General features: G+C 54.3%; 1 gene segment (V, D, J or C); it reads left to right on the top strand.

Moving 5' to 3' along the window:
- Positions 1-667: 667 nt before the first annotated feature.
- On the top strand, positions 668-15,254 carry LOC121023330 (immunoglobulin heavy constant delta-like). The segment is given in 9 exon segments: positions 668-719; positions 1,253-1,428; positions 1,478-1,534; positions 1,886-1,975; positions 3,067-3,135; positions 3,322-3,715; positions 3,875-4,189; positions 14,537-14,685; positions 15,025-15,254. Coding segments are annotated over 9 exon segments (1,311 nt in total).
- Positions 15,255-26,009: the final 10,755 nt, after the last annotated feature.

The following is a 26,009-nucleotide window of genomic DNA, read 5'->3' as shown; positions in this document are numbered from 1 at the left end:
CCCCAGTCCCTCCGTCGTCCTCGCGCGCAGCACCGTGTCTGATCCCTAGTCCTCCCCCTCAGTCCCTCAGTCGTCCTAGCGCTCAGCGCCGTGTCTGATCCCTGGTCCTCCCCCCAGTCCCTCCGTCGTCCTCATGCGCAGCACCGTGTCTGATCCCTGGTCCTCCCCCCAGTCCCACCATCGTCCTCGCTCGCAGCGCCATGTCTGATCCGTAGTCCTCCCCCCAGTCCCACCATCATCCTTGGCATAACCCCTGTCTGATCACCGGTCCTCCCCCCAGTCCCACCATCCTCCTCATGCAGAGCATGTCCTGTTCATGTCTATATCCCCTTTTGTAAGGACAGTCACGCTGCATTTGGAGCCCACCCTCTGGCAGTATGACCTCATGACTTTATCTACTGTGACTGCGTCCCCCCAACAAGATCACGTTCTGAGGCACTGGGGTTTAGGGTGCAATGCAGCCCACAGACCCAAGTTCAAGGCCCGGGGGGAAGACAGGGAGGCTGCGCAGCGGGGGCCTCTGGCATGTGGATGGGAGAAGGCAGGGGCACGGCGGCCAGGTGCTTGGGAGAGCAGAGAGGTGGGTCCCGCCCCCGGGGGACCAGTGAGGAGGGGGGTTGGCACCCCCACCCACCCAGACAACCTCAGTCCAGGCTGAAGAATGGGCATGACTGACCCTGTCTACACAACGGCAGCACGGTGCCCTGGGGGGATGTGGGGTGAGGCAGGAGCCAGGAGGAACGGGCCCACAGACTAAGATACAGCAGAGCCCTCAGGGGCCTCACACTTGCTCAGCCGCCCTTGGCCAGCCAGGTCCCTGGGGAGAGGACAAGGGGACTGGGACAGCCCACCTGGAGTCCCTCATCCTGGGACCTGCCACCCGTAGGGCCCAGTGTGCAGCACAGCCTGTCCCCCCCGCCCCGGGGCACAGGGGGGGGGGGGGGGGGGGGGGGGGGAGGGCCGACCCCACCCACTCCTCGGAGAACCACACAGAAGTCTGGCCACGTGGCCCCTCTGCAGGCAAACGGCACCTGTGCCGCGGTGGCCAGGGGCCAGCAGCTGGAGCCCTGGGTGTGGGGACACATGGCCCCGGGCCCATCACGGAGGGACCACCCTGCACTGGGGTCTGGGCAACCCCAACCTCGGGCTCCGCAGTGGGAGCCCCGGCCACTCGGCCGGCTCTGCCCTGCCACACACCCCCACCCCGCACCCTTGGGAGCCCCAACCCCGGAACCCCGTGTCTGTCTTTCAGCCTCCGGAGAAGAGCTGCACGTGTTCCCCTTGGTCTCGGGGTGTCAAGCCCCGAAAGAAGGCGACCCTGTAGTCCTGGCCTGCTTGGCAAGAGGATACTCCCGAGAGTCAGTGCAGGTGACCTCGGTTTCGGAGAAGCGGGACCAGGCCACAAAGACCAATCTCTTCACGCTGAAGGCACCAGACAACATTGAGCTGTCCTTCCTGACTGCCCGGTGGAAGCCAGACCCCCACCAGTGCAGCACCGCCAGCGGCAAGCTGCAGAAGGCCTTCCGGTGGCCAGGTGGGTGGCCCCGAGACCACAAGGAGGGCCCTCCCGGGTCTCCCACACCTTCCACCAGGGCCTGACCCCAAGGACCGACACAGGCACCCAGGCCTCAGCACGGCGCCCATGAGGGTCACCCCTCATCACCCCGACCCTCAAACCCTTTCCCCGCAGACCCTGTCCTCAGGGTGCAAAAGAAAGGCAGAGGCTGAGTGTGAGGCTCCCCACGGCCCAGTCCCCACCTCTGCACAGCACAACCAGCTCGTCCCTCCCTCCTGCCATTTCCAGGTCCTCCCGTCCACCACGCAGCCCTCCCACCTCAGTGCACACACGGTCCGACCCTCACCTGCCACTTTCCTCTGATTTCAGCATCTTGGGAAAATAAGACCCCCCTGTCGACTCTTGGGCCAACCCCATCAGAGGACTCCACCACAGTGCCCAGCACTGCCAGGGTCTCAGGTGAGGAGCCCCCACCCCAGCACACCCTTTCCTGCCGCCCCATCTCTTAGGATGCCCCCTTCAGGCAGCCCTCCATGACTTCTCCCGCAAGGCTTCAAGTCCCATCTGAGTCAGGAAAGACAGGCCCTGAACTGACGTCTACCAAGCACCCACTGTGCGCCAGGCCCTGTGCTTGGCACCAGCAGACACGCCTCTGGCCCTTTGTGAACAGGAGACCCACCCAAGACACCCCGCGAAAGCATAGCTGACAAAGGCAGGCCCACGGGCCAGGACTGGGACGCAGCTGACCCAGCAGCCCACAGGACTGGGCCCTGAGCTTGTCATGGGGCCTCACTTGAGGATGCGTCACCAAAGCGGCCAGGAGTGACCCTTACAGAATTGTAGCATGCCCCCTGAAGGCTCGGGGGCCGTGGCATGGGACCCAAGGCCTCCCCGCAGCAGGAGCCGCCCTCCCCTCCCGCCCACACTGGCTCCCCGTCGCCCTGCTGGCGTCTCCGGAGGAGGGTCTGACAGTCACTCCTGTGCCACGTTAGCAGAAGCATTTGGACAGAGGGCCTCCCCCCACGGGTGGCCCCCACCCAGGCCAGAACCGCGGCACCCCCATCTCCAAACACGGCCAGGGCCCTGGCTCCACGTGGGGGGACTGATCAAGAGACAGGGGAGTCCCCCGGGCAAGAATGCAGAGTGGTCTGTGCAGCGGGACTCGCTCACCGGTCCGCGTCCCCCGGGGCATGTGAGCCTCAGCACGCCCGCAGCCAGACGCTGCCCACAGCCTGTTTCCTCCTACGAGCTGGGAACAGTCTTTGCAGTTTGAGAGGAATGGCGGAGGCGGGGAAGGGGTGAGAGGAGGAGAGGCAGAAAAGCCTAAAGATTTGCTGTCTGACCCTTTACAGAGCAAACTTCTGGGACCGGTAACTCACCGGCCATTGTCGCCACAAGTGTGGAAGTGACTGTGGCGTGGTGACTAGGGGGCAGTGGCGGGTCCGGGCAGGTCTCAGAACCCCAGAGAGCAGGAAGGCTGAGGGGCCCAGGGAGGCCACGGCCCGACCACGTGTGCAGCACACAGTCTCTCCCCCCACCTCCCTCCGCAGTGCCTTCCACCAGCCACACCCAGGTGCAAACCAGAGAGCCGGAAAGGACAGCGGACGCCAGTCGCAGAGGTCAGTGCCCTGGGGCACAGAGCGGGGAAGAAGGGGAAGGACAGATTTGGGAGCCCCGGGGACAGCCCAGCTCGGGAGCAAGCCCCCGGGCCGGCGGCGGGAGGCCAGGAGGCGACAAAGGCCGGGTCTGCACCAGGGAGAGCAGCAGGCCGGGCAGTCAGAGAGGGCATGTCGCACTGCCCACAGCACCACCCCCAGGCCGGGTCTGCGCGCCCCAGTGCCCCCAGTGACCGAGGCCACTGTCCTCTGGCAGAGTGTCGGAACCACACCAGCCCTCCCAGCCTCTACCTGCCACAGCCTCCCCTGCAGGGCCCATGGCTCAAGGGACGGGCCACCTTCACCTGCCTGGCAGTGGGGGCTGGCCTTCAGGAGGCCCGCTTGTCCTGGGAGGTGGCCGGGGCGCCCCTGCACGCGGGTGTGGACAGTGGGCCGCTGGAGGAGAATGCCAATGGTTCCCAGAGCCTGAGAAGCCGCCTGGACTTGCCCGTGGCCTCCTGGGCCTCGGGGGCCAACATCACCTGCACGCTGAGCGGCCCGGACGTGGCTTCCCAAGTGGTGTCCGCAGCTCCCAAGGAACACGGTGAGGCCCCCTCCACAGCCCCCAGGGAACACGGTGAGGCTGGGGGCCCTGCGCGCGCACCCCCCGCCCGGCACAGCCGCTCCTCTGTCCGGGACCCGGGCCACCCAGCTTCCCCCAAGGCCCCGGGTGGCCCGCGCATGACCAGGCTTCTCCTCGCAGCTGCCTCTGCGCCCAGCAGCCTCACGGTCCACGTCCTGACTGTGTCCAGAGCAGCCTCCTGGCTCCTGTGCAAGGTGTCCGGCTTCTCGCCCCCAGACGTCCTCCTCACCTGGCTAAGGGACCAGGTCCAGGTAGACTCTGCTTCCTTTGCCACTGCACCCCCCGCAGCTGAGCTGGGGAGCAGCACCTTCGAGACCTGGAGCATCCTGCACATCCGCACGGCCCAGGCCCCTCGCCCGGACACCTACACGTGTGTGGTCCGGCACGAGGCCTCCCGAAGGTTGCTCAACGCCAGCTGGAGCCCAGACACGGCCAGTGAGTCACACATGGGCACGGGGCCAGGGCTGGGGGGGGGGGTGGGGAGGGGCAGTCCCAGAGGAGCTGAAGGGCTAGGTCCTGGGGCTGCAGCCAAGGGTCTGTGCCACCCAGCCAGGATGACCCTGCCCCAGCCTGGTGGGCACCTGGAGTGTGCACACATTTTCCCTGCACTCAGGGCTTTGGATGCCCTGACACCTGTCCCCCTGAAGCCTGTCCTCATGTCCACAGGCCATGTGCTGGACTAGGAGGGGTGGGAGGTAGGTGTCACCCCTGCCGGGCCCCCAAGGAGCAGCCATTTCCCACCAAGACCTGCCCCATTGCTGAGCTCAGAGCAGGGGCCTCCCCTGGGGAGGCTGGTCATCCCAGACACAACCCTCCCAGGGACATCTGAGCCTCCCCAAGCCCCAGGACCCCCACTGGCTTGGGAGAACAGTCAGCACCTCAGAAGCCAGGTACACCCAGAAGTGGGAGCTGGGCTGGGGCGCCCAGAGAATCTGACCCGCACATGCCCACAGCAGGCCCTGACTGCAGGCCACCTGCAGGGCAGAGGGGACAGAGGCCCACTAGGGTGGGGGCTCACACTGGAGGTCCAGGGCTCACTCTCCCCTCAGAGCCTGGCTATCAGGCCCCCTCACCACCTCATCAGGGGGCAGCACCCAGGCAAGGCCCTGGAGGGACAGAGGTGGACACCTCAGGCCAAGCAGGTAGCAGGACACCATCCCCCCGCTGCTCGAGCATGGAGAGGTGGCCCTAGGAGTGGGGTAGAGGCAGATGCCATGTGGAGGCCATGCCAGCAATGTGGTGGTGGGGGGGGGGGGGTCACACAGGAAGGCTGTGCCCCCTAGTCCTCAGCCCCCTAGTCCACCTGCCTGTGTCCCAGCAGGCCTCCCCGTGATGTCCCAGCACCAGCCCCTGTCCCCAATGAGGCTGGGACTCCTGGTCCTCAGCCCATCTCCACAGCATTGCCCCCTGCCCTCTGGGCACCCTCTTCCCTGGCTCAGGCCCCCAGGCACATCTGTTCTCCAGTCATCAGAGCAGCCTCCTGGCCCTGCTTACCTTCCCTCCCCTGATCCCCTAAGCAGGTGTGTAAGGAGATCGACCCCCCACCCGAGGCTCCTTGAGGGCCAGGTCCACGCTGACCTCCTCCAATGTCCACTCTCCTACACCCAGCAGATGGGAGCCCTCCCCAGGCACAAACCAGGCCTCTCCATCACAGGTGATATCACAGGTGAGGCTGGACCAGTCCCCTGGACAGACTCAGCCAAGGCTGGAGACTGGTCTGCCGTCATGCACAGAGCCCCAGGTGTAGGCTGCAGGTGTGTGTGCACGTGCACCCCTGGTCACCTGAGCACACGCACATGCCCAGCATCATCATTGTTATAAAGCATCACACGGAAGGTCCCCCCACACCAGGCCCCTGACCTCTTCCTCCTGACCTGGTTCTACTCCTTGGCCTGTGTCCTGCTCCTTGGCCTGCTCCTTGGCCTAAGCTTATCCCCCACATTTCCCCCTTTTTGCTTTTCTTGGTTCTTCTAGTCTTGTGTTTGAGAACTGTCATGATGAGCTCCTGGTCCTCCTTTTGCTTTTGGATGGCTTGGAGGGAGATTCTGCAAAGACATAAAAAGAGACACAGTAAAAGCATTCTGCCTCCCAGAGTGGTCCAGAATTTGAGATGGGTGCTAGCTGTAAGTGAGAAAGGATTTAGGTAACGCCACATTCCCCAGGAATCAGCTCACTCATTTTTAAGCTGATCCTCTGTATATTGTAGCTGTTGGCTCAATGTCATATCTAAATCTTCTATATTGTCAGAGAGGTGGGAAGAAAAGACACTTCAAAGGTGTGTCTGGACAGCGTCCCAAGTTGGGAGTGATTCTAAGGAATGGCAGTCACGCGTATATGCTGGTTGTTAGGGTCACAGGGCAGTTTAGAGTGGAGGAACAAGGCCTCCTGTTTCTTTCCAATGAATTCCACTGCAGCCTCAAGAGCTTCAAGGCAGGCCAAGACTTGTTTATTAATCGAAGTTTGGCTTACAGATTCTTTGGTGTTATTAATTTGTTAAGGACATGGGCTGTCTGGATAGTATGATGCAGGCTGACTCCAGCTACGGTGGCAGGGGTGATAACGCCTACTGCTACTAGGATGCCCGTGATTAATAGGCTAACAAATCTTTTCCGCCTTGCAGCAGAGTGTCAGTGTCGAAGAAGCTTGGAAAGCACGCCTGGTCCTGATGGATGCATGTAGGACACAGAGCTGTTAACAGGGACCAGGCTGAGACGCACTGTCTAAGCACTAATAAAGAGGAGATGTTTAATTGGGTGATGTTATCATGACTTATGCAGGACATAAACCAGCCTTGGGGCATAGAGATATTATAATTATGTCCTAGTTGTCAGATCTGGATGGTGGAGGTAGCAAAGAGAACATAGGGAGAAGGGACACAAGTAGTCCCTTGAACTGGTCCATGTGAACTGGTTATCGTACAGGGAGGCCCCAGTTAGGTTAGCATGTGGTTCTACATAAATTTCACCGTGGCTAATAGGAAGAGTGAAGAAGGGAAGACCTAGCTTCCAAAGACTAACAAGCCAAGGTCGTTTTAATTTCCCTTTATATGCAGAAACTATAGGGCCAGACAAATCTCCATTTTTCCAAAAAAATATCCCCCTGCTAGGCTGGCCAAAGGATACGGTCTTATTAGACTATTTTGTTTCATGATATCCTCTAGGACCCCTATCATAACAGTCCAATTACCCCAGTGAAGATTATGTTCAGTCTCTCCATAACAGGTTGTCCAGGGAATAATGTTCCAGGGGTGGTCTGAATATTTGAGACTAGAGCAAGCTATAACATTAGGAGTGTGAGATATGCTTGTTTTTTGAGGTATAGCAAAGCTTGTGGCTGAGAAAAAAGGGGGATTGTCTGGCCTTGTAGAGGTTTGGGGCTGTACTTGCAAAAGCCAATTGATTCTTCGTTTAATACGAGCAGATAAGTTGTTGAGTTTGGTAACACACACAGGAGGTGCTGGAGGAAGCCACCACTGAGGTCTTGGCATTTAAAGCCAATGCTCTTGTTCCATTTGGAAGGGAGGGTTAAGAGTGGCTCCTCCCATGAACTCAGTGTCATTGTTGCTAATAAGAATAAGGCTGTGCCAGCCTCCAGTGGCTCGGACACCCCCCAACAGCCCAGGCCCGGCCATGGGAAGCCCTGCACAGTGGAGGACATGTCCAGACAACAGTACTGACCCCGCTGCCTCCTAGGAGTGTTAAGCTGTCAAATAGAGGTGGGTTAAGGAGATGAGCCCGATATGAATATCGAGCTTGGCCTGGAAAAATGAGGGCAAGGAGTATAATCAGGCTTACACGTATTGAATTTTTGTTAATGACAGAAGTCACGGCCATCAGATGCGAATCAGGGGTATATGCAATATCACTGCGTTGTAAGAGGATGCCAGCCTGGTTAGACAGGCGTTTTAAGGCTTCCCCGTGTTATATCATGGGCAAGGACTTGTGTTGGTAGAGTGGCTTCAGGATGAGGAGTCCACGAAGAGGCTTCTCCCACCTTGAAGAAGGGGGCCGCTCCCTCGGGGTCATTCTCCGGAAGTCTTGGTTCACCGGACTATATCCTAGGGGTCTCCACCATGCCATTCCCTCATGGTTCCCTCTGAGGGACTCCACAGAGGTCGGGAATCTGAAAGAACACGAGCATATCTTCGACCCCAGGTGGGAAGCTGAGTGGGCCCAGTATGTGTGGGCCCCCCTTCAGGGGTTTCTGCAGAGCACCACGGGGTGAGAGGGTTTATCTGATTTCAAAGAATGTCCCTCAGCTGGGGTGAGTCCTTGAGGATTGAGATTTAAAAAGTGAAGAGTAATCATAGCCCGATCAAGAAGCTGAGGTTGTCATGCAGACAGCCAGGGGTATCTCCCCCTTTCTGTTTTTTCACATGTTTTGAGCATAATATATGCTCATTTTACAATTGCTTGGCCTTGTGGATTGTAAGAAATGGGTAATTCCAACCAAGGCTTAAGTGAAACAACTTAAAAGGGCATGTTGTCCTGCTGTTTTACCCTTTTTGTTAAAATTATTTACACGTTTATGTATTTACTTACTTATTTATTACCATTAACAAAAATGTATTACGTTTATGTATTGACTTACTTATTCATTACCATTAACGAAAATGTGTTATGTTTTCTGTAGTTGTTGTAGGGTGCACTAATTTTACTTCTGCTCAGCAGTAACTGACATATTGATCACTGGCCGTTGAGGCAGGGGGTTAAAGGGCCAAAGCCGAGGTCTATTCCCCTGCCTTTCTCGGCAATGCCCACACAAATATGTTTCAGCCCTGTGAATATCCATTTGTGGCATACGATGGGCTAAGTTTAGCAAAACGGCTCCCACGTATCTGAGTAAAAGCCCTTCAAATATCATCCCCCCGTCATCTGGCAGAGGCATCCAGTCCCCTGCTAAACAGGAACAACACAAACGTGGAGGATTTGGAGGCCGGCACCAAGGGAATTGCCATCATCTTCCCAGCCTTTGGCTCAAAGGAGGAGGAATTTGAATCTCAACCCCGTATAGTTTTCAAGTCCATTTACTTTAACTTTAGTCCGTCCCGACCACACATAAAATTCCTTTTTAAAGATTTCCTGCACGAAACTTCCACAACTTTTCTTTGCATTTAGCTTTTGTCCCAAGCCATTTCTCTGCAAAGAACCAGTCTTGTATAGGACAAAATTACTTTCTGTTACCTTCAACAAAATATATTTACATTTCTTATATCTTTCTTTCATATCTCCTACTTTCCTACACACAGAGCTGCTTTGTTATTTTTATCAGTTTTAACTACACTTAGCAGAATTTTAGCTCTTAGAAACCTTAGTCTCCAGTGAAAACTAGATTGCGACCAAATTGTGAATTGTCTGTTACTTAGAAAAATGTAGGCGGTAGACTTATGGATCCATTAAGCATAAAGCATGTTTTTTAACAGTTCCAAATATCCTTAGTCTTTATTTTGCAACAAGTCAAAAGCACAAACCTACATCTGGTAGTTAGTGCTTTAGCCTCTTATCTCATTAGATATCCAATGAATTTACCTCAATTTATTTTTTCAATATGAAAAAATTACTGTCAAATTGGTTTCCATACAACACCCAGTGTTCCTCCCAACAGGTGCCCTCCTCCATGCCCGTCACCCACCCTCCCTTCCCTCCCACCCCCCATCAACCCTCAGTTTGTTCTCAGTTTTTAAGAGTCTCTTATGGTTTGGCTCCCTCCCTCTCTAACCATTTTTTTTTCCTTCCCCTCCCGCATAGTCTTCTGTTAAGTGTCTCAGGATCCACATAAGAGTAAAAATGGTATCTGTCTTTCTCTGCCTGACTTATTTCACTTAGCATCACACTCTCCAGTTCCATCCATGTTGCTACAAAGGGCCATATTTCATTCTTTCTCATTGCCACGTAGTATTCCATTGTGTATATAAACCACAATTTCTTTCTCCATTCATCAGTGGATGGACACTTAGGCTCTTTCCATAATTTGGCTATTGTTGAAAGTGCTGCTGTAAACATTGGGGTACAAGTGCCCCTATGCATCAGCACTCCTGTATCCCTTGGGTAAATTCCTAGCAGTGCTATTGCTGGGTCATAGGGTAGGTCTATTTTTAATTTTTGAGGAACCTCCACACTGTTTTCCAGAGTGGCTGCACCAATTTGCATTCCCACCAACAGTGCAACGTTTCTCCACGTCCTCTCCAGCATCTATAGTCTCCTGATTTGTTCATTTTAGCCATTCTGACTGGCGTGAGGTGATATCTGAGTGTGGTTTTGATTTGTATTTCCCTGATGAGGAGCGACATTGAGCATCTTCTCATGTGCCTGATGGCCATCTGGATGTCTTCTTTAGAGAAGTGTCTATTCATGTCTCCTGCCCATTTCTTCACTGGATTATTTGTTTTTTGGGTGTGGAGTTTGGTGAGCTCTTTATAGATTTTGGATACTAGCCCTTTGTCCGATATGTCATTTGCAATATCTTTTCCCATTCCGTCAGTTGCCTTTTAGTTTTGTTGATTGTTTCCTTTGCAGTGCAGAAGCTTTTGTCTTCATGTTTTTGCCTTTTGACGGCATGGGGAGGAGTGCTGTCTGAAGCATTGAAGATTCAGATAGCAGGCCTTACCCCAGGCGGTGCAGAAATGGGAGGAAGGGGGAGAGAAGACAGAAAAGGTGAGGAACCTCCAAGAGGCCTGAAGGCAGAGAGGGGCACAGAGGACAAAGAGTTTATATGGTCCTAAAGTCTGTCAGCTCAGCTAGATGAACAGATATCGATTTTTGTTTTGTTTTGTATCATTTGTTTTGTTTTGTTTTGTTTTGCACTAGTGGAATTAGGCAGTCCATGTTGGGCCAGAGAAGGCAGGGAAGTTCCCCCAAACAAAAGGAGTTTCGGCAGCTGCTTGGGAATATTCCTTAAAATCTCTATCCCGAGGTAGACTAGCCAGAGACAATTGGTTCTAATCATCATAGTTATTAACCCAGGAAATGAATGAGGGAGAGGCCCTCACATATAGTAAGACTAACAGAGTGTATAGGGAGAAACAGTGAGACAGAGAGAGTTAGAGTCCCTATATCAGGGATGCCCTCTGTAAAATCCACTGCACTATTTCGGTGCATTGCTTTGCTGACAATGACTGGAAGCTGGGCTGGCTGCCTTGGTTGGGGATACTGCCTTGTGTCAGTTGTTGAAAAGACACCAGAATAGCAGTGGCAAAGTTCTGCACAGCACGAGTCATGCGAACATCATGAAACTCTTGGGCACAGACAGCATACTGGGCTGGGGTCCGGATGATGTTCTTAAGAGAGCCCCAGTCCCAGGCACACATGGAATGAGAGCCGCGAATATTTTCTAAAATACCCAATGTAAAAGGGCTGTGATGGACATACAGCCGAACTGATTTTTGCAATTCTTTTACAATTAGTAAGAGCAGGCCTTCATGACCAAATTGCCCATTTTGCCTGTCGATGGGAAATAGGTGGAGTTTACTGGCCTTATGGGCTTTTTTTAATGTACTTTTGCACTGGGGTGAGGACTTCATCAGAGCAGGTCGGTGAGGTTTTCAGAGGCTCGATATCAATATCGTACCATCCTTTTGGGGGAGGAGGACTATCTCCTGGCTGTAAAGGAGCCACAGGCACAGGCTGGCTAGAGGGGGAGCGAGGTTTCTCCTCCTTTTTAGATAACTACATCTTCATATACACCATCCGAGCTTGAGGGGAGAAGGGCAGTATGGACAATGGACCAGGTGAGGGTTAGTTTAGGGGGGGTATTAGCCCCTCTAGAATGCCTGGCCTTTAACGTTTTCCCTACTCGTTCCCACACATCAAGATCATAAGTTCCTTGTTCTGGGAACCAAGGGCAATTTTGTTGGACAGCCAATAATCTAAGGAGAGCCTTATAATTTAGAGTAGTCCCTGCTATCTCTCCTAGGGACTGAGAAATTCGAACATAGCGCGTTTGTCCAGGGGCTAGGGAGTCAGAGGGAGGGAGTTGCCCCGTGGGAGATCTCCCGAAAAGCTCTGCGGCAGCGAATCTAGTTTCACTTTATCCCTCACCTCATCAGGTAGAGACTGTATCCAGTGCATGTGCGTTTTTTTTCTTGGAGCTCCTTTAGCGTTCTGCGGCGTCCTGCAGTCCTTGTGTCGCACTGCCTGGCCGCGGCAGCACCTTGCCACATCGGCCCATAGTCCCCTTTCCTTCTGTCACATTGGGGTCACTTGGGGTCGTAGACTCCAAGTCTAAAGTTCTCTCTTGGCCAGCAAGAGAGCAGGGCACAGGATTAAAGTGAGAGATGGCTAATGTCCGGGAAAAAACAAGACCTGAATAAGGGCCCTTGCCCCGTTTGTGTCAGGATCAGAAGGCTTACAAACACGGCGATGGACGTGCACAAAGAGACGAGGAATCTGTGAACATTAACTTGTGGACGTGAGGGAAAGGGGGTCTTGAGGATCCTCGGGGTTAGGGGTTTGGGTTAATACAAAACAAAATCCGGGCGCCGGGCAGTGGGGAGGAAGGTTGTTTACAGCGGACCTGAGGCAGCACCTCTGTTTATCTCAGCCTCGGGGATGAGGCAGGGAGGACACGTGACCTCAGGGTTGACAAGGCACCTTTGCTTTCGTTAACCATCTCCGCTCTGGGCTGCTACGCCTGCAGTGCAGGGGTCCATAGTCCAGTTCGCCAATTTACCCAGCTTGGTCCTATTCTCCCGTGAAAGCTGCTATAGTACTAAATTGGAGGTGCTTCTGCCCTGAATGCCTAATCTTGTTTATTTCATATACCTATGCATCGGGGGCCTCTATACCCCCCTATTCTCGGTTGCCTTGTCTTGTTTACCCAAACTCGGGGGTGAGCATCCTATAGCTTCGTACTTCTCTGTGCCTTGTTAACCCGTTGGTGTAAGCCCGGGGGATTCCTAAGCTTACCCCCCACAGGCCCACACTCTCCACTTCGTGTGGGGACCCTATAGCGTCCGGACTTCTCTGCCAACTGCCTCCAGTCCTTCCCCCACTAATCACAATGGCCTCCTTGAGGGTGTCTTCCTGCCGGCCGTGCCCGCACAGCCCAGCCTTGCTGCCCAGCACCGGGATGCGTGCGCTTCCAGTGAGGATGTCACAGATAACGAAGGCAGCGTGGCAAGCGGGAACAGCAGGACGGCGCCACACGCACTTTATTAACCAGCTTTATTTAAAGTCACTGAAGAGCTGAGGACTCAGAGAAGCCCAGCTGACCTGGCTCCTGGGCAAGACAACATTGTTGGCCACGTTACCCCCACCCTGGACACCGACGGACACGGTTACGTTACCCCCACCCTGGGCACAGGCGGACAGAGGTATTGGCATCCAGGGAGGAGAGAGGCCTGAGGGAATCAGTCAAGGCTTTAACGTCCACATGGGCTGACATGAGGAATAAGAGTAGGGATGAGCCCCAACTGTATCCCCTCCACCACTGACTGCCCCAGACAGGACCTGTGCTCAGAGCTGGGACAGATCTCCGGTCCTGCATGGTGCTTGGACTCTGAAGCCCAGTGGAGGGAGGGCCCTGACCCACCCCAAACATCGGAGTTGAAGCCAACTGTCCTGACATCCCACCGGCTCAAGTCCTGATTCGATAGACCAGATGTGCCTTCACCCCCGCCCCGAGGAAAGTGCTATCATGTGCTCCACTTCTCCAGTGCTGGCTGTTTGTTTGCAATGCCCGGTGTGCAATCAAAAATTAAAAGACATGCAAAGAAGCAGAAAAGCTTCAGCCATAATCAAGATAAGAAGCAGCAGAGTTAGACCCACAGGAGATCCAGATTCTGTCATTAACAGCAGTTCCGATCACGTCCAACCACATCACAGCATCTCCTGGGCCAAGCCCGACACGAAGCCCACCGGCCTGGCCCGCCTCACTGGACTGAAGGGTGCAAATGAACATGTCACCCACCCACCCTCCTGTCCTCTGAGCAGCCTTCGATGCCCTGGGGCTCGGCCTGGTGCTCTGGTGGGGGGTCAGACACACGGCCTTTACCTGGACAGGGCACTGTCCGTGCAGGACTGTGTAACTTTTGACTGTCCGGCTGACCCCCCAACCGTTCACCACTACACTTTACGTGTCTGGAACAGGTTCTCTCAAATTATCCGGACCAAGGACAGCTGCCTTTGTTAATATTTCCTGTTCTCGTGGACCAACACCTTCGTAGAATGCAACAGGGTTCAATTACTAGAAAGATGAAACCAACAAAGATTGCCATGTTTTCATTATTAGAATAAACAGACCGCTATGAAGTTTGCAAGCACACACGACCGACTTCCACGCTCACGCCCCGTGACACAGGAACTGGGCCCTGAACCAGGACCCCGGCAACCCCTCCCATCCTGGCCCCCGCCCGAGTGTCCAGGGGAGCGGCTGCTCAGAGATGCAGATCCCGCCATGCCCGCCCTGCCCCCACTCGCCCAAGCTCTCTCCGCGGCAGCCACCCGGGGCCCCTCTGCCCTCCCGGCTCTCTCCCAGAACAGCTTCGTGCGTGCCGTTCCCACCTCTCGTTGCCTGGCCGGGTCCCCTGTGCGACTACCCCTACCGGGTGACAACCACCTCCCGCTCGCGCCCGGGACTTGTGCGCCACAGTGCTCGGTTCCGGCCCGTCTGCTGCACGGGGTGGGGGGCCCCGTCTGGCTCTGTGGGCACCGGGGGACCCAGCCGGGAGAAGCCTCACAGACTCCGGGTCGGGAGAAGCATGCCCGGAGCAGTCCCCTGTCACTCGGCAACCCGTCGTGTGCGGGTTCCGAACCGAACCTCCTCACTAGCGCCCTTGCTCCCCAGGTCTGGACATGGCCCCCCCAGCCCCCCAGAGCCATGACGAGAGCGGCGGCGGCTCCACGGACCTGGAAGACACCGGCAGACTGTGGCCCACGTTCGTGGCCCTCTTCCTTCTCACTCTGCTCTACAGCGGCTTCGTCACCTTCATCAAAGTAAGGCAGCCAGCACACCTGTGTGCAGGGCTGGGGGGAGGCGATGCCCTGCCCGGGGGGGGGGGGGGGGGGGCACACTGGAGCCAGCCCAGGGAGCCTGGTGGGAGCGGGAGGGATGTGCAGCTGCCATGGGCCGTGGACATGGGCCCGGGGCCTGTCAGGCATCAGAGGCTCCTCCCCTCTGCCACAGCACTCCGGCCAGGAAGCGGGCACGTTGCACCTGCTCACAAGTACACGGGGGTCTGGGCCCTGTCGTCTGGGGACCTGGCTCCTCACATCCCCCCCCTCTGCACCCTCCGGCCACCGGCCCCCTTCCTAACCCCTGGGCTCTTGCTGCAGGTGAAGTAGCCCCAGGAGAGCGGATGTCCTGCACCCGCAGAGAAGGGAGGCTGGGACTCTGGCCTGTGCGTGGCGCCCCGGCCCCACTTCGCCTGCCCCATGCTCGTCTCTGTCCACCTGTGCCCAGGGCTCGGCCGCCAAACCCAGCCCACGCTTCCTGAACCCGCGGCCCTGACTGTGGGCCCTTGTCTTCCCGCCTGCCAGCCGGCCCCATAAACAACTTGCTCACACACCCTGCCTCTTGTCTCCCTGCCTCCGTCGGCTCAGAGGATCCGGGGCTGAGAGAGAGTCCCAGCCGGGATTGGGGTGCGGCTGTGGCAGGCGGGCCATGGGGGGCTGCCCCGTGGGGAAGCCGGCGGGGGGAGAGGTGCCGCTCTGCACACTCACAGACACACCCACCACACGCACACGCACACGCACACATGCGCACAAGCACAGTTCACACAGAAGCGCGCGTGCACAGACACAGGCAGTGCTCGCGCACACTACAGCCTACAGACACAGCACACACACACACACACACGTGCAAGCGCCAGGCTCGTGCTTGCACGCCCATAGTACACGCACTGGTCTGCAGACCGTGTGTGCTCACGTATGCGCCCAGACACATGCCCACGCGCCACACGGCTCCCAGGCACCTAGCTGGGGGCAGTGGGTGCTGCCCACACGTGGAGCTCATTCTGTGTGTGCCTGGCCCCACGGCCTCCTGGGTCTGTTCCCTCCGGTGCAGCAGGCGGGGGCAGTGCGCGCAGTCGTGCCTCGAGGGGCGCGTGGGAGACCCTGGTGCTGCCCAGCGCACAGTCACCGTTGGAAGCCTGCCGTCGCCCAGGGTCCCCAGCTGCAGAAGAGGAAGTGGTCACGGGGGCAGGCGAGCACAGTGGACGCCACCCGCTGGCCAGGAGCAAGAGTGAGGGCAGCCACCGTCAAGCCCCGCCGGTCCACGGCCCCCCCGCCCCCAATGCCACAACGCTGGTGTCCCCCGTCACTGCTCGTCCCTCTCACCACCTCCGTCCTCACCCACCCTCATCCGTCCACGGCTTCAGCTCATGCTCATCCCCGCACGTGGCCAGTGGAGGCTGACCCACCCCTGACACCTGACACGCCACGACCGGACGCGGGGCTGTGGTCAGACGACCCCCATGGCCTCTGCATGTGACCTCTGGGGCAAAGGCACTTTGCAGAGGCATCAAGGTCAGCGTACAAGAAGAGAGGTGGTCTCGGCTGGTGGGGGTCACGGTTGTCACAGAGCCACAGGAGAAGGCAGCGTGACACCAGAGCAAGGTGCCCGCGGTGGCCACCAGCCCAGGTGCTGCTCCTGGAGCAGGGAAACCAGGGACAGGCTGTGTCCCAGAGCCTGCCCACGCCCGCCTGTGGCCCAGGGGCTGGGGGCAGACTTCTTGGCTCCAGACCCCGAGGAGACAAAGGTCTGTGGGATTTGCTGTGGCAGCCACAGGAAACTCACACCCAGGGTCCCCGTGTCACCGCTGCCGGCCGAGGGGCCCCCATCTAGGGTCTCAGGCCAGGCTCTGAGAACAGATCTCGTTCTCTCTCTGGGCCCACCTGCTGCCCCAGCCTTGTGGCACCCACTCAGGAGGCTGCCCACGGTTGTGCCCCGGAGGGCTCACCCTGCCCACCCTGCCCGCGGCGACCTACCAGTGGCAAGGGCAGCCCTGTGTCCAGAGTTCACAGGAGGCCTCAGTGCCCCCACAGCTCGTCCGCACACGGGTCCTGTAGTGGCCATGCCCTTGCCCTGTGCCGCTCCCCCACTGCGTTTTCTTCTCTGCCCCTCTGGCACACTCGGGGGCTCCCTTTCTCGTTATATTGGTTGGTTATTTCTTTCCTGTCACCCAGAAAGTTAATGCCAAGAGCACAGTGTTTTCTGTGGCTCCCTGATGATGCCCAACACAGAAAGAAGAGCCCAGCACATGGTAGGTGCTCAGAAACACTTGCTCAGTGAACGCACGTCCCCCGCAACATGGACCCTAAGTCACAAGAGCACTCTGTCCCCCGGATGTGTCCTCCTGCACACGGCACACATTTACAATACACTGCGGTCCCTTGTATTCCCAGTTACCTCCTTCGGAAGTCTACCCTCCCCCAGGCTGCCACCGCAGTAAATGACCGCCTGCCGAGTGGCCCCCGAAAGACACCCCGAAGTCATCGCGACCCGCCTCCCACACACTCCAAGCCACGTCACACCCACCCAGAGCTCCCTGTTGTACAGCCCGCCTCCAGGCCTGCCCCCTCCCCAGCCCACAGCCGGTCTGGTCCCCTAAAGACCTGTGAGCCCGCAGCCCCGGCTCAAAGCCGCTGACGGGCTCCCTTTACATCAGGAACAAGGCTCTTTCTGCCTCACCCAGCTGGCCTGGCCAGGCCTCCCCAGCGCCAGCCACCCCGAGGCCATCCGGGCCTGCTCCTCTGACTTCACGGCCCGAGACCATCCGCCTGCCCCGGGGTCTGTCCTCCTCCCAGTCGGCCTCCAAGCCCCATGGAAGCAAGCACAGCACACGCCCAGCATGCGCACTAGCCGAAGGAATGAATGAGTGAGCACACGAACGGATGAACGGTCCGGCAGGACTCAAAGGAGGGTGTGCACTTGGGCCGCCAGGCCTCAACCTCCTCCTCCCGCCCAGCCTCACCCAGAGACGCCACAGGGCGGCCACAGCTGTCTCCCAGCTTTTCCCAAGGAAGCTGCCCCTGGCTCTGGGCTCCGCCCTTGGACCGACACCCCACAGCCCCATCCGCAGGCCCCGGGAGAATGGAAGAGGGCAGGGCACCAAGCCCCTGAGCATGCTGGGTGTCTGCTTGGGCCCAGCAGGTCCACATTTGAGCTTCTCTCTCAAAAGTTTGCTAGGAAGCAAACTTACAACATGCCCCAGAGTACACGACAGAGCACATCCGTCTAGTGCCATCCCTCCATCTGGGGAAAGCATACGTGAGCCCAGCCCCTCCTGGCCAGCCGGGTTCACTTCTTCAGCAGAAGAGTCCCGTGGGCTGCCCTCCACCATGACTTCTCCTTTCGTCTTACATAAGCACCAACCGACCTCGGCCAAACTGTCTATCTGCCAGAGGCATGTGACAGCCCCCATGGGGCCCTGGCTCGGCTGTTTCCCTCCACACAACGCGTTTGTGACTTTCCCCAGCTCTGCGGCCACGGGCCCGAACTCAGCGCTGTGACATGTGGTCCGAGGGGAGGGCCGTGTCCTGCACGCTCCACAGCTCAGCCGGGCCACCGCAGCCTCGCCTGCCGGGACGCCGCCTGCTCTGGGCAGAAACACCTGTTTCCAGCCGTGCTGATAAACAGGACATGTGTGTCCTCCCACACCTAAATCGCAGCTTGACAAACCTGATCCCACAGCATGGAACCCGCTGCCCAGCCGTCTGCCCCATGCAGGCCCCACGTCCGACCGGACCCCATGTCTTGGTGTTTGAGGGGAAGGGTTGAGCCAGCCCTGCCCCCCAGGGCTTGTGGATTGAGACCTCCCAGCACCTGGGCCGAAACCAGATGCCTGTGCTGTCCAGCCAAGGCCCTGATGTCCATTCCCGGCCCACGGCCAAACCCATGTTCGCTGAGGTTATTCCGGAAGACAAGTGGCCGGAACAAGACTGCTTCGGTGCCAGGAGATGGGGCCCTGCCCCCAATGGCAGCATCAGTGCTACTGAGGGACACAAGTCCACAGTAAGACCGGAGGAAGTTACGGGGAAGCATTTACATTCTCTTGAGGTAAATAAGGACTTTCTCAGAATGACAGCAAGGCCAGGAACTTTAAAAAATGAGACTCACAGCTCTGCCTGCAGAGCAAAGACCAAATACCTATAAGGACAGAGTCCCCATAAACAAAGTAAAAAGCTCCCGAAACAGAGGCCAAAGCGTCTAACGTCAAAAAGAGTCTGTGTTGGTCAGAGTTCTTCAGAGAATAAGCAATGATGGATGATAGGCAGATGATAGAGAGATGACTGGCAGATGACTGAATGATAGGTGTGTGTGAGAGATGATCTTATTTTTAAAGTATGTATACATATAAAGGGGGGCACTTTCAGGTTCGGACACATGATTGTGTAGGCTTGGTGAGCCCAAATCTATAAAACGGGCCAGCATCCTGGGGACCCAGAGTGGGCAAGTTCAGAAGGCCGTCTGGAGGTAGAACCCCTCTTCCTCATGGGACCTCAGCCACTTTTCTCTCAAGGCTTTCAACTGATTTGACAAGGCCCACCATCACGTGGAGGCAATCTGCTTTACTCAGTGGCCACTGATCTAAATGTTAATCACATTTCTAAAATACCTTCTCTCCCTGGACTAGTGTTTGACCAAGTATCTGAGTACATGGCCTAGCCACCATCACAGAGTCCAAGTAAATGAACGATGGAGAAATGCAGTGAGCGGGAGGAATTTGACCTGCATGGAAACGTTTTCAGTGGAAGGTGGGGAGGGAGAGATCATTTCCAGTAGGTTGTAAACACAAATAACCAAGGAAACACACAACGAACCAAAGAAAAGCCACTTCAAACAAATGACCGCTTATCCAGACAGCGGCTACTCATCAACAGCCTGCTGTGTGCCAGGCAGGTGTTACCATGGAAGGACTCGGACCCCTGCACCGTGGCACCATCGTCCTGATGAGGGATGAACAGCACAGTTAAAAACAAGGAAATGTCGTGTGAAAGACAAGGAGGCCAGACACAAACATCCACGGCAGGTGCTATTTGACACATCCTAGAGGGTGTGACTGACCTGCAGGGTCAGCATGGGGGCAAGGGGCACACTGCAGGCAGAAGGTGCAGCAGATGAAAGGGTCCTGGGGCAGAAATGAGCCCTGGACTTCAGTCTGAGGTGATGGAAAGCCCACTGTGCAGAAGTCTCATGGGGAGACGGAGGCAGCAGGGCGGGGGCAGTGGCAGCAGAGAGCAGGGTTCAGAGCACACACATCCTGGGGCACAAGACCTGATGGGTTTGCAGAATTGCACCCTCAGGGCCTCCCAACTCACAGCACACATGGAATTGCCACTTACCGAGATCGGGGTCAAGAGCTCCCTTTCCAAGATGGCGAGTTGGAGCTGCCCATTAGACATCCAACAAGGGGTGCTGGGCTGCCTTGTTCGCAAAGAGGCCCGAGATGGGGACCGGAATCTGGAGCCACCGGTACATGGGTGGCGTTTATCCTCACGGGACTGGTGGGGATTAGCAGGGATGGAGTGTGCACAGAAGAGAAGTCCAAGCCAGGAGGCAGGGAGTGCCAGAGGCCAGGAGCAGGGCACTCAGCGGCCGAAGCTAGAGAGCAGGAGGTCAGAGAGGCACTGGGCAGAGAGGGAGGTGCTGCGGCTGCGTCCAGCATCTGGCCCAGCAGAGGCCATGCTGCCTTCCCAAGCGCAGGCTCAGAGCAGGGTGGGTCAGGGCCCGGCCCGAGTGGGCTCGAGAGGTCAGCACAGCCCTACAGACAGGCGACAGCAGGGCCGCAAGCACAGTCGCAGGCTTCGCAGCATTCCCACCCAGAACTCAGGGAGAATTCTTCCTTAAACACACAGCGAACTGGTAGGAACTCACCGTCTGCTGAGCCTTGGGTCACAACTCAGTACATTTCAAAATATTCAGGTCCCACACAGCAAGCTCCCTGACGACAGGCTAGTGACGCACACGTCTCGAGTCACGTCAGCAGAGGAGCTGTAGCCTACGTGTCTGGAGGGGAGAAAACACGGAGTTAACCAAGAGTCCAAATTTAAAAGTTGGAAGAAGAGCAACCAAAACCAAAGAAACACAAACACGAAAGGAGAAAATAATTATTCGAGACTCCCGACCACGGAGGGGGGGTGACGGCCACCCGCGGCTGCAGGGGACACTCCTGTCATCTTCACGGGGCCATGATGAGGCCGTTGGCCGATGGCGCAGCGGGGACACACAAGCAGACAGAGTTGCCTGCAGCGCACTGAGAGACACAGCCACCACGCCAGAGACACCATTCCCCAAAAATACACACGCGGCTTCTTTCCTCTTCTGGCTTTAGTTTGGGGGTGGCTGTAAATGGGGCACCTAACGCCACGCCCTCTAGGCCGTGGAAGCTGGACGTCTGAAGTCAAGGTGTGGCAGGCCCCCACAGCGCTTCTAGGGAAGGATCCCCCCTCTTCCAGCTTCGCGTGGCTGCCAGAGACACAGCATCCCGTGGCCTTAGAGCATCAGGCCAATCTCTGCTCCATCATCACATGGCATTTGCCTGTGTCCCTGTGTCTCTGTGTCTAAATGTCCCTCTTCTTACAAGGACAGGAGTCATACTGGATTTAGGGCCAACCATTCAAATATGGCCGCATCGTAACTGATCACGTCTGCAAGGAGCCCAGTTCCAGACGTGGTCACATTCATGGGCTCTGGGAGGACATGAATCTGGAGGGAGGCACTATTCCACCCAGTATCCTTTCCTGGGGATTTTGCCCTGAAGCTGTCAGGTGGGCAGGTCAAGGTGGATATTTGCATGGTGAGGGAGGAGACACGCAGAGGCCCAAGGCAGAGCCCGAGCTCAGAGCCCCATACAGGGTGGGGTGGCCCAACCAGGAAAAGAGGTCTGAAGCCAGGTCTCGAGGTCCCACTGGGGTGCCCTGGGCCTCTGGGTCTGAGATGAGAGAGGAGGGTGCCCATGTGAGCAAAGAATGGGGCAGAGAAGAGAGGCTGGTGTGCCCAGCAGTTGATCAAGTAAGTAACACGCCGAGAAAACGAAAGAAAGGCAGGATCCACAGTGACCAGGAGCCAAAGAACTAGACGGGTCTGAATTCACGGTTTCCAGCAGCATGTAATGGACCAAATAATGGTCAGAAGCTTTCCAAATTTGATGAGACCCATGAACCTGCACACCCAGGAACTGCAATAAGGATAAACTCAAATACACATGGGCTAAATGCTCTACTCAAATGTCAAAGGTTTCGGGGGAATATGTCTACACATAATGTGTTTTTTATGCTTTATGTTTTAATATAAAATATTGGGCTGGTTAAGCTAACTCGGTGAAGTTTACAAAAGACATTCTGTGCAAATATTAGCCCAAGGAAAGCTTCAATGGCCATATTAATCCCAAATAAAACAGACTTGAAGGCAAAAGGCATTACTGGAGATAAAAGGGCTGACACAGCTCTAAATGTACACACGCCTGGGCCACAGCTTTCAAAATATAAAGCAAGGTGGGAATGCAAACTGTGCAGCCACTCTGGAGAACAGTATGGAGGTTCCTCAAAAAGTTAAAAATAGAACTGCCCTACGACCCAGCAATTGCACTACTAGGTATCTATCCGAGGGATACAGGTATGCTGTTTCAAAGGGGCACATGCATCCCAACGTTTACAGCAGTGCTATTGACAATAGCCAAAGTATGGAAAGAGCCCAAATGTCCATCGATGGATAAATGGATAAAGAAGATGTGATATATATATATATATGTGTGTATATATATATATATGTATACACACACACACACACACACACACAATGGAGTATTACTCGGCAATCAAGAAGAATGAAATCTTGCCATTTGCAACTCCGTGGATGGAACTGGAGGGTATTATGCTAAGTGAAATTAGTCAAAGAAAGACAAAAAATTGTATGACTTCACTCATATGAGGACTTTAAGAGACAAAACAGATGAACATAAAGGAAAGGAAACAAAAGTAATATAAAAACATGGAGGGAGACAAAATATAAGAGATTCTTAAATACAGAAAACAAACAGAGGGTTGCTGGGGGGGTTGTGAGAGGGGCATGGGCTAAATGGACAAGGGGCATTGAGGAGGACACTTGGGATGAGTACTGGATGTTATATGTAGGGGATGAATCACTGGAATCTACTCCTGAAATCATGATTACACTATATGCCAACTAACGTGGATGTAAATAGATAGATAGATAGATAGATAGATAATTTTTAAAAAAATACATAAATAAAAAGATAAAGCAAACAATGAGCAGACCTGTGGGAAGAATTACACAGATTCCCAGTCATCATGGGAGATGGTAACATCTACCCCTCAGCAATGTGCATGGCCAGCAGACGCATATTAATAAAGATGTACCTACCGTTAACGCTTTAATCAACCAGCCGAACTGCTGGGCACACGCAGGCCTTGACAAGCCACATTCCGCATTCCAAACCTGCAGAACATTCACACACTGTTGTGTCCTGTGGCCATAAAAAAGATCCAACACGTTCCCAAAGACCAAGTGCACTCTGTTGGTGTGTGACGATGGCACGATTATGCCTTCATGGGTTGTTGTCTCCTTTTTGGGTTTCCCTCAGGCTTGGCCAGCACATCCGCAGGATGGGCTCTGGACCTGGTGGGGAGGCCTGCACCTCCTTTTCTGCATGATCCCAGACCTCAATCCAGCTGCGTTCATCCCAGGTCTTGGAGTCCCATTCTTCACTGCGAGGCCCTTCCCTTCATGGGAAGACCCTCTGGGCTTTTCAACCTGCTTTGTAATCCTACCCGGGTCCTGGGCCCAATTTTCAGTCCTATTTGTCCTCTGGCTGCAGGATATGGGGCCTCTTGAAACGCTGTCATTGGAAATAGAAAGAGAAGGAAAACTTCCAGACTCATTCTATGAAGCCAGTATTACTTTGATTCCTAAACCAGACAGAGACCCAGTAAAAAAAGAGAACTACAGGCCAATATCCCTGATGAATACGGATGCAAAAATTCTCAATAAGATACTAGCAAATCGAATTCAACAGCATATAAAAAGAATTATTCACCATGATCAAGTGGGATTCATTCCTGGGATGCAGGGCTGGTTCAACATTCACAAATCAATCAACGTGATACATCACATTAACCAAAAAAAAGAGAAGAACCATATGATCCTGTCAATCGATGCAGAAAAGGCCTTTGACAAAATCCAGCACCATTTCTTAATAAAAACCCTTGAGAAAGTCGGGATAGAAGGAACATACTTAAAGATCATAAAAGCCATTTATGAAAAGCCCACAGCTAACATCATCCTCAACGGGGAAAAACTGAGAGCTTTTTCCCTGAGATCAGGAACACGACAGGGATGCCCACTCTCACCGCTGTTGTTTAACATAGTGCTGGAAGTTCTAGCATCAGCAATCAGACAACAAAAGGAAATCAAAGGCATCAAAATTGGCAAAGATGAAGTCAAGCTTTTGCTTTTCGCAGATGACATGATATTATACATGGAAAATCCGATAGACTCCACCAAAAGTCTGCTAGAACTGATCCATGAATTCAGCAAAGTTGCAGGATACAAAATCAATGTACAGAAATCAGTTGCATTCTTATACACTAACAATGAAGCAACAGAAAGACAAATAAAGAAACTGATCCCATTCACAATTGCACCAAGAAGCATAAAATACCTAGGAATAAATCTAACCAAAGATGTAAAAGATCTGTATGCTGAAAACTATAGAAAGCTTATTAAGGTAATTGAAGAAGATATAAAGAAATGGAAAGACATTCCCTGCTCATGGATTGGAAGAATAAATATTGTCAAAATGTCAATACTACCCAAAGCTATCTACACATTCAATGCAATCCCAATCAAAATTGCACCAGCATTCTTCTCGAAACTAGAACAAGCAATCCTAAAATTCATATGGAACCACAAAAGGCCCCGAATAGCCAAAGTAATTTTGAAGAAGACCAAAGCAGGAGGCATCACAATCCCAGACTTTAGCCTCTACTACAAAGCTGTCATCATCAAGACAGCATGGGTATTGGCACAAAAACAGACACATAGACCAATGGAATAGAATAGAAACCCCAGAACTAGACCCACAAACGTATGGCCAACTCGTCTTTGACAAACCAAGAAAGAACATCCAATGGAAAAAAGACAGCCTCTTTAACAAATGGTGCTGGGAGAACTGGACAGCAACATGCAGAAGGTTGAAACTAGACCCACTTTCTCACACCATTCACAAAAATAAACTCAAAATGGATAAAGGACCTGAATGTGAGACAGGAAACCATCAAAACCTTAGAGGAGAAAGCAGGAAAAGACCTCTCTGACCTCAGCCGTAGCAATCTCTTACTCGACACATCCCCAAAGGCAAGGGAATTAAAAGCAAAAGTTAATTACTGGGACTTTATGAAGATAAAAAGCTTCTGCACAGCAAAGGAAACAATCAACAAAACTGAAAGGCAACCAACGGAATGGGAAAAGATATTTGCAAATGACATATCGGACAAAGGGCTAGTATCCAAAATCTATAAAGAACTCACCAAACTCCACACCCGAAAAACAAATAACCCAGTGAAGAAATGGGCAGAAAACATGAAAAGACACTTCTCTAAAGAAGACATCCGAATGGCCAATAGGCACATGAAAAGATGTTCAACGTCGCTCCTTATCAGGGAAATACAAATCAAAACCACACTCAGATATCACCTCACGCCAGTCAGAATGGCCAAAATGAACAAATCAGGAGACTATAGATGCTGGAGAGGATGTGGAGAAACGGGAACCCTCTTGCACTGTTGGTGGGAATGCAAATTGGTGCAGCTGCTCTGGAAAGCAGTGTGGAGGTTCCTCAAAAATTAAAAATAGAATTACCCTATGACCCAGCAATAGCACTGCTAGGAATTTATCCCAGGGATACAGGAGTACTGATGCATAGGGGCACTTGTACCCCAATGTTTATAGCAGCACTCTCAACAATAGCCAAATTATGGAAAGAGCCTAAATGTCCATCAACTGATGAATGGAGAAAGAAATTGTGGTTTATATACACAATGGAATACTACGTGGCAATGAGAAAGAATGAAATATGGCCTTTTGTAGCAACGTGGATGGAACTGGAGAGTGTGATGCTAAGTGAAATAAGCCATACAGAGAAAGACAGATACCATATGGTTTCACTCTTATGTGGATCCTGAGACAATTAACAGAAACCCATGGGTGAAGGGAAGGGAAAAAAAAAAAAGAGGTTAGAGTGGGAGAGAGCCAAAACATAAGAGACTGTTAAAAACAGAACAAACTGAGGGTTGATGGG

Source organism: Herpailurus yagouaroundi, unplaced genomic scaffold (assembly GCF_014898765.1).
Source record: "Herpailurus yagouaroundi ecotype Mexico unplaced genomic scaffold, PumYag 552, whole genome shotgun sequence".
Lineage (NCBI taxonomy): Eukaryota > Metazoa > Chordata > Mammalia > Carnivora > Felidae > Herpailurus > Herpailurus yagouaroundi.
This window is presented reverse-complemented; position numbering and strand designations above follow the sequence as displayed.